Source organism: Sturnus vulgaris, chromosome 1 (genome assembly GCF_052056855.1).
Source record: "Sturnus vulgaris isolate bStuVul1 chromosome 1, bStuVul1.hap1, whole genome shotgun sequence".
In the NCBI taxonomy this organism is placed as follows: domain Eukaryota; kingdom Metazoa; phylum Chordata; class Aves; order Passeriformes; family Sturnidae; genus Sturnus; species Sturnus vulgaris.
This window is the reverse complement of record NC_142243.1, coordinates 117130820-117144173: the sequence shown is the minus strand read 5'-3', so window position 1 is coordinate 117144173 and position 13354 is coordinate 117130820. Positions and strand designations below refer to the sequence as shown.

At 34.7% G+C, this 13354-nt stretch overlaps 1 protein-coding gene across 2 annotated transcripts in view; it reads left to right on the top strand.

The window, feature by feature from the left end:
- Positions 1-13354, top strand: part of RB1CC1 (RB1 inducible coiled-coil 1) — a 64662-nt gene that overhangs the window by 28790 nt on the left and 22518 nt on the right. For both annotated transcript variants that reach the window (XM_014881627.2, XM_014881623.2), the window contains exons 7-14: positions 417-852; positions 4837-5007; positions 6794-6978; positions 7888-8074; positions 8156-8237; positions 9062-9123; positions 10118-10221; positions 12611-12737. In XM_014881627.2, the coding sequence (XP_014737113.1) occupies positions 417-852; positions 4837-5007; positions 6794-6978; positions 7888-8074; positions 8156-8237; positions 9062-9123; positions 10118-10221; positions 12611-12737 (1354 nt within the window). The remainder of the gene's footprint in view (positions 1-416; positions 853-4836; positions 5008-6793; positions 6979-7887; positions 8075-8155; positions 8238-9061; positions 9124-10117; positions 10222-12610; positions 12738-13354) is intronic.

Sequence of the window (13354 nt, the reverse complement as noted above, 5' to 3'; positions counted from 1 at the left end):
TCAAATAAAAACTGTTGAAACTCTGCAAAAGTGGTTAGACAGGACACTCAAAGCTCTGATAAGAAGCATTGATATCCATGAGACAGGAAACATAAGTCCCAGTTGTGTATTCAAACAAAGTAAGTGTGTGTCTCAGTTTATCAAACTGTCCTTTTTTCATTCAATATAAGCTTGGAAATGTAGAAGATGTCACATTCAGCAGTGGAAGAGAGCAAAAACTGACTTCTTCAGCTGTCCTTCCATGATGTTGATATTCAGCACAGAAGTTGTAAAGAGTAGTTGCAAAATAATTTTGAAATCTGCTTCAATTCTAAAATGAATAACAGTTCATGTTGTGGGTGATTTTTATCTAAGATTTCGTGTCATGTTGGCTTCTAGATTCTGATGGGTTTTTTCTTTTCACTTTTTAAAAAAAGCTTGGGTTCTGCTGTTTCTATCATGGCCAAGATACCATTGCTGGAGTGCCTAACAAGACATAGTTACAGAGAGTGTTTAGGAAGACTGGAGTCTTCACCTGAACATGGAGGAACAGAAAGTGAAGAAACTGAGGATGGGAAATCTCCTGAATTGGTGCTTTATCCTGATGTATCTAAAGTGAACAGTAAATCAATGTTAGCATCATTTTGCAAGTCAGTTGAACATTCAGCTTTGGAAGGCACAGATCCTGAAAATGTAAAAGATGATAAGGAATCTGGTCAAAATGCTACTGTTCAAGACAATGAAATGTCGGTAGAATTGAAAGATGATGATCAGCCTTCCTTCAATGTGTCTTTGTTAGACTGGATAAATGTTCAAGATAGACCTAATGATGTTGAATCCTTGGTCAGAAAATGTTTTGATTCCATGAGCAGGGTAAGTTAATAATTTTTTAAAAATCAAATTGTATTGCATTGAATGCTGCTGCTGGTTTTTTGTTTTTTTTCCCAGATGCAGGTGCTTTTGAAGTGACTGACTCAGCTCTTTTGTGTCTTGTTTCTCGGATAACTTTCTGAATGAAAGCCAAAGCATAGACTGGGGAGGGATTAGGGTGGGGAAAGTGTTTTGTGAGTTTGAATGTTAAGAATTTGTTCTTTAGAAAGATGTATAATTTCATGAATGCTTGTTATCCTGCTTATTTTTCAAATAGACATTTCTTTTGGAATGACAAAAGCTTATTGTAGCATATAAGCAAAATGACACTACTATTATTTCTTTGCCTTTTTCATAGAAACTACATTTATAGTAAAAATAAAGATTTTCCTGGACCAAAATTAATGTTCTTTGAGTTCAAAATAGTTAAGCCTTTATTAAAATAGAGAAAAAATGTGTATGGTTAATTGGGATAAATTTATATTCTATATCTCTGTGTGCTCAGAAGGTCCCAATCAGTTGGTTTATATTTCTGCTGCTGGAAGAATACAACAGTGCTCACTTTACTTTCAGAATTCATATTTTAATCAATGAGCATTATATCCTTTTAAAATTCTTTTGCCTATAATTTTCCTTCTCTTTGCTTTCACTTTAGCTGATATTTCTTACATTGTCTAGCCTTGTTTGCATAGGTATGAGATACTATTACAACACATCATACCTTGAACAAAGAAAACCATTTCTATTGTCTTTGACAATTTATTTCCTCTCTAAGGTAGGACTGGAAGACTGAATCAGTGATTTCTAGAACTCCTGTGTTACAGGAAGCATCATGGTGTGGTTGGTTCTGTACATTGATATTTTGATTCTGTCTTAAATTATTTGGAGAACTTGGCTTAATTTTAAGGACCAGGATATTAGTAGTGCAGAAAAGCCTGAGGAAAAGATTGGACATGACAAGTTTGTTTTTTTCCTTTGGCAAAAACAAGAATTGATTTTGTCTTTGTAAAAAAAAAAAGTCTTTGTAAAGGCTTCCTATTGGCTGAAGTCTGAGACAGTCCTCTGTCCTGTTTGTTTAGTAACACTATAAGGTACTTTGTACTATTTTAAAACAAGAATACCAGAACCCACTAGATGGGTTGTGAGACAATAAATTCAATTTCTATGTAATATTAACAGAACACAAATGTATGCTTTAAAACTCAGTATTTGAAGAGATAGACATTAAGCAATTGCTTCCAAATAAATTATAGAGATCTAAAAGACACAAAAATGGAAATACTTCGGTTAAGTACGTACTCTATCTCTTTTGATTAGCTTGTAGTCTTATTTGACATACATCACATGTTGTAGAGGTGCTGTCTTGTACTTGTCTTTTCTGTCCTTGTCTGAGATCAGGCAGAAATCCTTTATTTTGATTATTGTAATTGTTTTTTAACTGCAGTCAATTTTTATAGGAAAAAAATTGTGATTGAACCCGCAAAAAATGCAGTTTCTTTTTGTATTCTTGGCATAAGCAGAATTGGAAGGTAGGGAAAGTGCTTCAGTCAGAGTATGCTGGCCACCACCAGAGCAATTGTGATGGATCAGTCCTGATGGTTCACGAAAAAACCCTAAAGCTTTGAAGTAATGCATTCCTAATTCTCCTTAGGAAAACATTAATTTCTTCTGTTTTGATAGCAGCACAGACAAAGGATTGAATCTTTGCTTACCATGGATTTAGAATTGAAAAATTTTGAAATTAGTTGTAAACAGAAGTGGCCTTCAACTGAAAAGGAAAAGAAAATCCTAAATAAATACCTTGCAACATTATTTTTCTTTAAATATTCATTTGAGATGAGACTTTATATAAAGAAATTAGAATAGTAGACTAAAATGGCACTAACTTTTTAAAATTGCTTTGCCTGCATTTTCCCCATGCCCTTTACTTCTTAGAAATATGAACCATACAAATGGTTTGTGATTGCAATTCTTATTTCAAAAACTGAATTCAGGTAAGATTTTCCTGAAAGCTTAAAGTTCCAGAGTAAGAGCTTTATACACTTGGTACTGGTAGTCTTGACATAACTGGTGTGTTGCACAGAGTGCTGTAAAGTTTCTGGTGGTTCTAGCCTCTGGATGTTTCTACAAAATGGCACTTCTAATTGCATAAACCTTGGCTGCAGTAAAAGCACTGAGTAAGTAGGACTAACCAGATGTTTTTGTTAAGTGCTGTTGCAGCCACTTAAGTAAGAGGCTGGAAATGGGAGATGCTTTTAAAAGGTGAAAAGAGCAATATTATCTACCAGTGAAAGTAGAGCTGAATCCTACAAATGCAATTAGGTTAAAGATGGGATGAAAAGAGTGGATGGAGGAAATAGGTAAGAAAAGAATGAGAGAAATAGCCATTCTTTGTAAAAAGAGATAAAACACCATTAGTTTAAGAAGGTAAAAGGAGAAAAATCCCACCATATTGTTCCTTAGTATTTTGTTTGTTAAGAAACTGTTCTGGATGCTGCAGTGGACTAAATTCAAGATGTCATAGGGAGTGATCGAGAATAGGATGGCAGTGAAGATGATCCTGTAAATCAATCTGGTTAAATACTTCTTTTTCTTGAAAATGGACAAATGACTTGAGAAAACACCAAGATTCATAAGACATCACATATGAAAAATTAACCTTTGTTTTCAGAGAATTTGGATGTATTTTGTCACATTAGTAACAGCACTAATTGTTTATTCTAAAGAGTTCTGAGCTAATTACTAGGTTTTGTTACTGTCCCATGACGTTTTTGGTTGGCTGATTGGTTTGGTTTTATTTGTTTGTTTTTGAAGTAAATGGGAGATATATTCTTTATAGTTGCTCCTTAATTTTTAATGTTTCTCATCTCCAGATTCTTCTCTCTACCCTCCCCAGAAGGTTGTTTCCAGAATGAAATACTGTGTGTGAAAACTTATTTAAATAGTAGATTGAGGGGAAAATAAACTTTTATTTATGTTGCTATTGAGTAAAATAAAGTTTTGGGGTTTTTTTGAGAGTGGGGGTTGATTTGTGTCTCTTTAAGTGACATAAACCCTGCATGTTGATGAAGAAGCCAGTGTTGTGACTGTCAGCTTGCTCTCACAAATAGCATCATTTTCACTGGATTCCTTGTAAGAGATGGGATACCAAAACTAACCATTTTGGATAAACTTGGGCAAATCTGTTCATCTTCTGCTATCACCTAATGATTTTTACAATGTTCTTAACTGATACATTTCAGGTTTACACTAAACTCTGACCTTTATAAGAAGTAGCAATTACCTATGTTGCTTCTAGAACTCTTACTTTAATTTACTGCTCTTACAGTGAAGCATGAAGAGTCACCTTAATATCTGTGGACATTAGTAGACTCTTAATGTTTCAAATACTCTTTTTTTTTTCTGAATAATGATGTGTGAAGAAATATTATGAAATAACTTTTAAAATGTGTTTCTGTTAGGAAGAAAACCTAGCTAAAAGTGTGACAAATATACTGTTTTTCCATGGGGTCTTTTCCAGTTGCTTAGGAATGATCTGCTTTTTTAAGTAGTCAAATAAAACACTTCTTTAGTGGGAAAGGATTGATGGTTCTTGCAGCTTTTTCTCACTCCATTCCCTTCTGCACTTTCCATTGAGCCGCATTCATGATTGGTTTTGATTGAAGCTGTATGGACTCTGCCACAGGTCAGACTGTCCATTAGATAGAAAGTGCCTCTTCCCCCTGCACCTCACCTTGTTCCCTCAACCAGTGTCCCTTCCCTTTACAAGGATCCAGATTGCTGCGATGGTCTGGTTGGGATGCTTCAGAAAAATTCATGCTGTGATATAGAATCCAGAGACTCATTTACTCAGAATTCTGAAACAGATGATAGTCATACATTAGATTAAAAAAAAAAAAAAAGGAAAATATTGATGTTTAAAAACCTCATTTAGGTAACTTAAATCACCTTTCAGTGTGTCAACTACTAATAAATTTCTTTTTTTAGCTTGATCCAAGGATCATCCAACCCTTTCTGGCAGAATGTCACCAAACTATCTCCAAACTAGATAATCAGAACATGAAGGCTATTAAAGGTCTTGAGGATAGACTCTATGCATTGGACCAGATGATAGCAAGCTGCAGCAGACTGGTGAATGAACAAAAAGAACTTGCTCAGGTAATACACAGTTGTGTGTTCAACATTTGAAGACGTTAGGTTTTTGATTCATGTATGCTTTTAAAATTACAGTGAATCAATTGTATGTCTTTATACAAGATAGTTTTCAGCATATCATGCTAGAGTTGGTCAATAAGGTTTATTTCATAATAATTTGACATTTAAACATTGGCAGTTTCTACATCTTGTCATGTTTTCACATGGTTTAAAGCTACAGCTAGAAAATCAGAACTTTAGTTAGAGATACAGAATAAGAGTTAAGTAGATCAGCTTTAATTTTGAAGGGAAATATTGAGTCCTTGGTAATTTATCACTCAGTGATACAGGATCAGGGAGTAGGTTAATGGTTCATCATCAGTATAGTAGTAAGGAGAAAAAGTAGTATGCCTTCACTGGACAGTGTCATTTTAAGTGATAAGAAACTTAGTTAAAGATTCTTATAAATATAAAATATGTAGCTCCTATTTTTAAAAAACACTCCAGTATAATATGGAAGTTATTTTATTAAATACAGCTTCTGTAAAGAGCTTTGTTTAATTTGATGTTTAGGATTGTCCTTTAATGTCTTGTTTGCTACTGAAAGTAAGTAACAGTCTGTGTGGCAATACATGATGTTCAGATTTTCATCATGGCCTTGGAGTTGGGACTCTGAAAAAAGTCATGAGTTTCTTTCTCCTGCTTGCACACTGATACATTATTAGTATGAATACATGAATAATCTTGCTTCCCTATTTTGAGGGAGTTTAGAGGCCCTTTTTGAGGAGAGCAGTGCTGGGCTGAGAGTTGTGGAGGACCATGCTCTCTGTTGCCCCTTTGGTCTGGTATGTGGAGGTGGATGCAACCAGTATTTCTGGCAGCATTGTTTAAAAGTGGAGCCTGTCTCCAGATAAATTCAGTGAGTAAATTTAGGAGCAAGTTTGTGCTAAATCTCAGTCTTGTGGTGTTTATATTATAGGCTAGTGCTAAACCCAAGTGAATGAGCATGATGGCTGAGCTAGTCTTCCCTTGCCATCCCTATGCTTGGTTGCCCTGTATTGTGAGTGGTGCTTTTAGCTATCTTTTCCTTCTTCACTTGGATGAGATGCCTACCTCAAGTTTACAAATCCCACTTTGGAGTGAGAAGCCTAGGAGTCAGCTAGAAAGAGACTTTGTCACCTTGTTTAAATGCTACTGTAAATTTAGAATTTTTGACTTGGCAGAGATTTAAACGTTATAATCTTCATCCTTGCCATTAATTTCTCTTTATAAATTGTCTCTTCCTTAACTTATGATGTAAGGGTGCATTCTGCATGCAAAAAAGATGTGTGGCTCTTGGGAAGAATTAGTTTCATGTGTGAATTGTTTTAGGGAAGAAAAATAAATTCTTTAGCCCACAGTAGTATTGAGCTTGCTCCAAGTTGATGTTAAATCTTTCAAATGCCAGAAGTTAAGAAGATGGTTGTTAGCTGAAGTTAGAATGATGGTTGATCTCTTCCATCCTAGTAATTATGTTTCTGCTGCATTAAGTTTTGTGGTCTTTCACTGATGTTGGCTAGCTGTGTGAAGTTCTATTGTGGTTGTGTTGGTAGCTATTTGGGAGTGAAATATGGCAGAGATTGATTTGGTCTGGATGACAGAATGGAAAGAAAGCAACTTTGATACTTGCTTTCTTCATGTATCATTCTGTTACAATTCTCAATGGTTACAGTCAGTTGGTTAAAATTCTTGCATTCTTAGAGAAGATGTATCACTTTCACACTTTTTGATTGTCACAAAGCTTGTATAACAAATGTCTCTCTTCCTCTAGGGATTTTTGGCTAATCAGAAGAGAGCTGAGAACTTGAAAGATCCTTCTGTGCTGCCTGATTTGTGTTTGAGTCATGCAAATCAGCTGATGATTATGTTAACTAATCACAGAAAACTGTTAGATATTAAACAGAAATGTACCACTGCCAAACAGGAGCTTGCAAATAATCTGCAAGTCAGACTGAAGTAAGTTAAAACTTTACAACTTTATATTACTTTCACTTGCAGCAAGGCTCTTTAAGGAATGTGTATCTTAAGGAAATTGTTACAGAGTGCATATCTTGTAGTGTCTCTGTTAGTATATATTCCTAATTGCTTAATGTTGACTTGTTTGTATATGTTGTTTCATTTTTGCTTCAATTCTTCAATTTAATAAAAGTAATTTTATGTTTTTTATTACTTGTGGGATGTACCTCCACCTTAAGCCTTCTCTGATGGTGAAGCTGCTGTAATATTTCTCCTCAAGCACACCAGTTGATCGCCTTGTCAGTAGTTATCCTATGGTTTAATTATATTGGTGTCTGTACTTGAAATTTTTCTATTGATTGTATGATAAAGAGAATTGAAGATGTGGTTGCAAGACGTGAGAATTTGTTACAGGGACTGTTGCATGTAGTGCATGAGTGCATTGTGTGAACTTACTTCCCAGTGTTGTGTTCTTATTTCTTTGACAGCATTCCAGCCTTTAATATCTCTTGCTAAAGCTTTTCAATAAGTACTTTTAATATAAACAAAAAGTAATAATTTTTTTGCTCAGGATGTATCAGGTTTTTTTAATTCTACTGGAGAAAGTTGTATTATTGCTACTCCTAAGGTTATATATGCTAAGAACTTGTTAAAAATAATGTCTTAACTGAAAATGGCGACAGATGTTCATTTTTGATTACTGATGTAGATATTCTATTGGGATGAATTAATAGGAAACTGCAAGGTGACTACTGAATTCTGAATAGCTTGGTTTTCTTTCAGTTAGCCTGTTGTTGTCCCATGTGAAATGATGTCATTGTTCATTTCATCCAGACATGTTGCTAATCTAATTTAAATGAAAAAAAATTGCTAAGATGTGATCTTCTAAAGTGTAATCTATTTTTGCAGATGGTGTTGTTTTGTAATGCTTCATGCTGACCAAGATGGAGAGAAACTGCAAGCACTGCTTCGTCTTGTAACAGAGCTCCTAGAAAGGGTCAAAGTTGTAGAAGCTCTCAGCACTGTTCCTCAGATGTACTGTTTAGCTGTTGTTGAGGTTGTGAGGAGAAAAATGTTCATAAAACACTACAGGGAGGTAAGTAAATAAAACTTTGAGACTAAACTTTTGTATCAGCATATAAATTAAAAACTAACTACATATTTTCTGCTTTCACAGTGGGCAGGTGCTTTAATAAAAGATGGGAAACATCTCTATGAAGCTGAAAAGGCAAAAAGGGAATCTTTTGGTAAACTCTTTAGTAAGTACTTTCTTCTGTGAAGTCGAATTGTGTTAAAGTATATCTCTTGTCTTTGTAGTTAAAATAATTTTCATCATATTCTAATGTCAATACATGAAAAATTTCTTTTACATAAATAGGAAGTGCATGCTCGTCCTATTGCAGAGAAAGTATTTTTCTGTTAATCAAATCAATTAGCTATTTCATGTAGATTATCCTAAGTAACTTGAAAGTTGTGATTAATGGCTGTAAAAGATGTAGTTTCTCATTATCACCTTTAAATGGAATTTGTGCTAAAATATGTTTTGTGAGCTTTATTGTTCTTTAAAATAACATTTCTAAAACCATTGCTGAGTATTTGGGTACTGCTGTGACTATATTACTCCAGAAGAATCCACGAACTAATACCCATATCTAAAGACCTTCACCAGAAGTTTTAAAAAAATAATTAAAAGATTTTACTAAAAGAATTTTGATTACTTTTACTGCAAAGTCTGCAATTTGTGTTCTGAATGGACAGCTAAAATAATAAAATTGAGTGAATGTTTATCAAATTTTCTTGGAAAGGAGATGAGGAAGATTACAGTGAAAACTTTGAAAATAAGTAGGGACTTTTGCCTATGTGAACGTTAAGCAAAAAAGAGGTTTCAGTGAAGGGATTTCTGCTTGAATGGTGGGTTTTGCCTGATGTTATACAGTCATTTGCAATTTTATGTAGTCATCTATATAAACAGTAATGCTTCCAAATGTAATTCAGCTATTAAACTGCAGAAACTTAGTTGATTTCTCTTGAGGTGTTGCATTTCTTCCTTTAAATAAGTTGTTTGTTTGGGTTTTTTCCTCAGGGAAGTCTTTTCTAAGGAATCGTTTGTTTAGAGGACTTGACTCCTGGCCCCCATCCTTTTGTGTATGTACTCATGTCTTTGGGTTTATTTAATTTCTGTATAGTTTCAAAAATTAAAAACATGGGCTTAATTCATTAAAGCTATATACCTCTCACATTGCTGTGACACAGATGAACAAGCTGGGAGCTAGTGTTCTCTGCCATTTCAAGTGATCTGTATTAACTTTAGTTTGTAACTTGCAGTGCAGTGGAAGAGGAAATGTCAACTCTCCTTTTTAGCAGTCCTTTTTTAGTCTGTGGTATTGAAAAAAAAATACTCTTAATGGTCAGAAAAAAGGAAGCTAGGAGGCATAATTTGATCACCTAATTGTCTTATGAATAATAGAGCAATAAAATTAATTGGATGGTAAAAGCAAGTAAAAGTTTTCCATGTAATCACTGGATGAGTGGAAAAGCATTTTTGCCTCTTAATTGGTTGATAACATGAGAGTATTGTAATTAAACATTGCCTGTTAGCTTTGATTTCCTACAGCTTGGTTAATTGAAGTCAGCTAACTCCCTGATTCTAATGTTGCCATTGCACTTTGCCTTTTTAACCTTTTCAGCTTCTCTACAGCTTTTTTTTTTGTTTGTTTAAAGGATACTTGGAAAATAAGAATGTTACTCATTTCAATGTTTCAAATACTGAATTAATATTGGTATGTGTAGCAGCACAATAAATAAAGCTTCACTGCCATCTCTTATCCCTTAACTTCTAAACACATCCATCAAGTTTCTGAAGCTTGGTAATAGGGAGGAAGTTGGACAAATGCTCATTGTAGGTCCCTTCCAACTGGAATACTCTATTTTACTGTTGCCCAAGCACTGTGGATAGTTAATCATTACAAGTGTAAGGGGCTTTTTAGGGGCACAGGACCGGACATGGTTTCTTAAAAATTAAAAATATTTTGAGTAGGAGATCAGTTTACTGCTAGCTTTTCTGTGTTAAGCTCTTTTTAATCCTACTTTAGTAATCTGATACTTAACAGCAATGTGTAAATTAAAATCTTCTTTTCAGACACGAAAACCTCGCAGATTTGACAGTGAGCTTCCAGATATCTCATTGAGTGACTTGCAGTTTTTGCAGTCTTTCTGCCCTTCAGAAGTACAGCCGTTACTCAGGTAAGGCACCTTTTTACACTTCGTGTGTTATGGAAATAGGGGGTATTTCCCTATTTCCCAGGGGTCCCATCCCCATCAGCTTTTCACCCCCTTAGATAATTTTCCATAAAGAACAAACAAACTGTTCTTAAGCAATGTTCTACACTGACATAATGCAGATATATATGTACTCAAGCTCTAATAGTTTGAACATGTCTATTCTGTATGGAAATATAAAGGATTTTGAATGTTCCTTTGATCTACCTCAGAGCTAAAAAGCAAAACGTATTGCTATCAGTTGTAAACTGAAATGGACACATAACTATGTTTTGTCAGATCAGAATAAGGTTTGATTATTTTTTCTTTTGCTCTTTATTGTGTGATGTTCTGGAGGAAATTAAATAAATGTCTTCAGCTCAGCATGAGATCATAGAGATCTCCTATATTCAATCCTTACTTTTTAAAAATTTTATTAAACTGATTTTTCTAAAAAGTGTATTCTCTTAAATGCCTCTGCTGTTTATGGAAATCCATCATTTTGAGTTAGAAGCTCTGTTTCTATGTTTCATACTTCCCAACAATGAGACAAGCATGCATATGTAGACAGGAAAGCTACTGGTTTGTCTCACAAGCAATTTGTGGGATTAGTTCCCTATCTAGAACTTGGTGATATCTTTGTGAAGAAGATGACTGCTAATGTGAGCTTCCAAACTCAGAGCAGTCAAGGTGGAGAAATGCCAACTAAGATAATGGGCAGTAGCTAGTTCTATGTAAGGTTCTGCCTAGGAGGAGATCTGTCAGTATTACCACATTCAGATGTTGTATTTATCATCATCCTCCTCCTAAAAGAGATCTGCAGTTAGAGATTTGAGATTTGCTGTGATTCTTCTTTTTTGCTTTTTTTTGTATTTTTACTCCTTGAGGCAACAGTTCCACAAAGTTGGTATTGTATTTACAAAGGTAAATGCAAGAGGAGGATGCTTCACTCTCATCTGTCAGGTTCACCAACAGTGTCAGCCTAATACATGTTACTGGTGTGTAAGGCAGGAACTGAATTCACTGGGTTTTTTTCACCTGTATTTTGCACTGGCATTCTTTTTTGATTTAGAATCCCTGACTGTCTTTATGGTGATGTTGGTGGAGTTAACAAGTGTAGTGAGCTTAGTCAGCTTGACAGTGGATTTGCCATAGGTCATGTTATAGCTGATGTACCGTTTTAATTCCTCTTGTTCTGCTCCTTGGCTTGTTCCTCATTAATTTTGTGGGCAAAAAAGTGCAACAGTAGGATCTTATCCCTAATGTTTGCCTATTATTTTTTTTTTTTCATTTGTGAGACTTTTACAGCCTTCCTGGAAGTTAATAATGAGTTCAGGAAGAATTTAGCTCTCTATTGTCAGAAAACCCATCAGTGACTTAAGATGTTTTAGTTGGTTTGAATTGTAGTGACATAGCTTTCCACTTGATGGCAATAGAGGTGGGTTTATGTCATTCCTCCTGGTTTCTGGGCTCAGGGTTGCATTTAGTGAAAACTGCAGAGGATAATGGTGAACTTGCAATTCGAGTGGACAAAAGCTGTCACACACCTTTGGATAGATGCTGATCTTCAGAGCAAACTTGAGAGCAGTACTTTCTTTGGTGTTTTCATTTAATGTATAAAGAGCAAGCAACAGGCAAAACTGAGACCCAGCACAAAGTCCTTTACTATCAGCACGGAACCTTTCAGCTGCATAATTAAAATGATGTTTTAATTTGCTTACGGTGTTTCAGTCTTCTGAAATTATGTGTTTGGACAATTATTGAAATCTTAATTCTGCAAAAATACACTTGATGCCACTTGCCCTATATATTGAATAGAGAATGCAGAATACATTGAAATGAAATCTGCTTTTACTATATTACTAGTCTAAATATAAACTCCTGCTTTGTGTTTTCAGCTTATCTTGCAACACTTGAAATTTGATCATTTAGGTTATCTGTCATGAAAATAAAATAGACGAGAATTAATTGCTTATTCAAAGGAAGAGCTAGATTGAAGAGAATCCAACTGGAGACAAGATATAGTAATTTGCAAACACAAGTGCTTCAATTAGAGATCTAATCACTTCTGTTGCTGTCATTGGATCTCTAGGTACTACTGGCAAATGCTTTCCTTGGGTGGAAAGACTGGAATTACTTGCTCATCACTGTATATTGTTATGACTCCTTAAATGTGCCCAAGTTTTTAATTTTAAACAAAAATACCAGGGAGTCTTAGTAGACTTTTTTTCCATATAAAATAGATTAAATTAAGAAAGTATGGACCTTACAGAGAAGGAAGCTTAGTGTTATTGAAATATACACATAATCATTTAATAGACTGGAGTATTAAACTGACAGTGTGGAAAACAAGTAATCCTGTGCTGTTTTTAAGGGTTCCCATACTTTGTGACTTTGAACCTCTTCACCAGCATGTACGTGCTCTACATAACCTGGTCAAGGCAGCACAGAGTTTGGATGAAATGTCACAAACCATTACAGACCTGCTGAATGAACAAAAGGTATTTTTGCTTTTCTTTATCACTAAAAAGGATAATATTGTATTTAAAACAGTAGAATATTTTCATAATAATGTTATATCAAACCCTTTAGAACGCCTCTTTGTTTTTCCTGATATAAAGATTAGCTGCATAAGTTTCCTTTCTAATCATGAACTTGTAAATATTCTGAGAATATTTAACAGATGTTTGTATTCCACATAAGTTGTAGAAGTAGAATTGCACTATTTACATTTTTGTTTTCTGTCATTTTCAAATCTTCTGTGTGGAGAATGTGTTCATTCTGCCTTCATTGAGTTAGTTTGTATTCAGTGAATTTGTTTTTTCTCTAGATTTCAGCATTGTTACTTCTTTGGATTTCTGCATTGCTTTTTAGGTCCTCTCACTACAAGCAGTTAAGGAGATTTTAGGGCTTTGGTTGCCTGTTGTGCAGTCCTTTTCTTTGAGTATAGGAGGAACAGATGGTAAAATTTCTTCCAAGTTCCACTCTGCCCATCAAAAAGATTCCTTCTAGAAACTGTGTTTCTGCCAATCACTCTTGCTTCTATGCATGCAGCCTCTTAACTTTCATAATACACCCAATGGGTTCCTTTTAGCTTCTGACTGTGACCTCTCAGGGG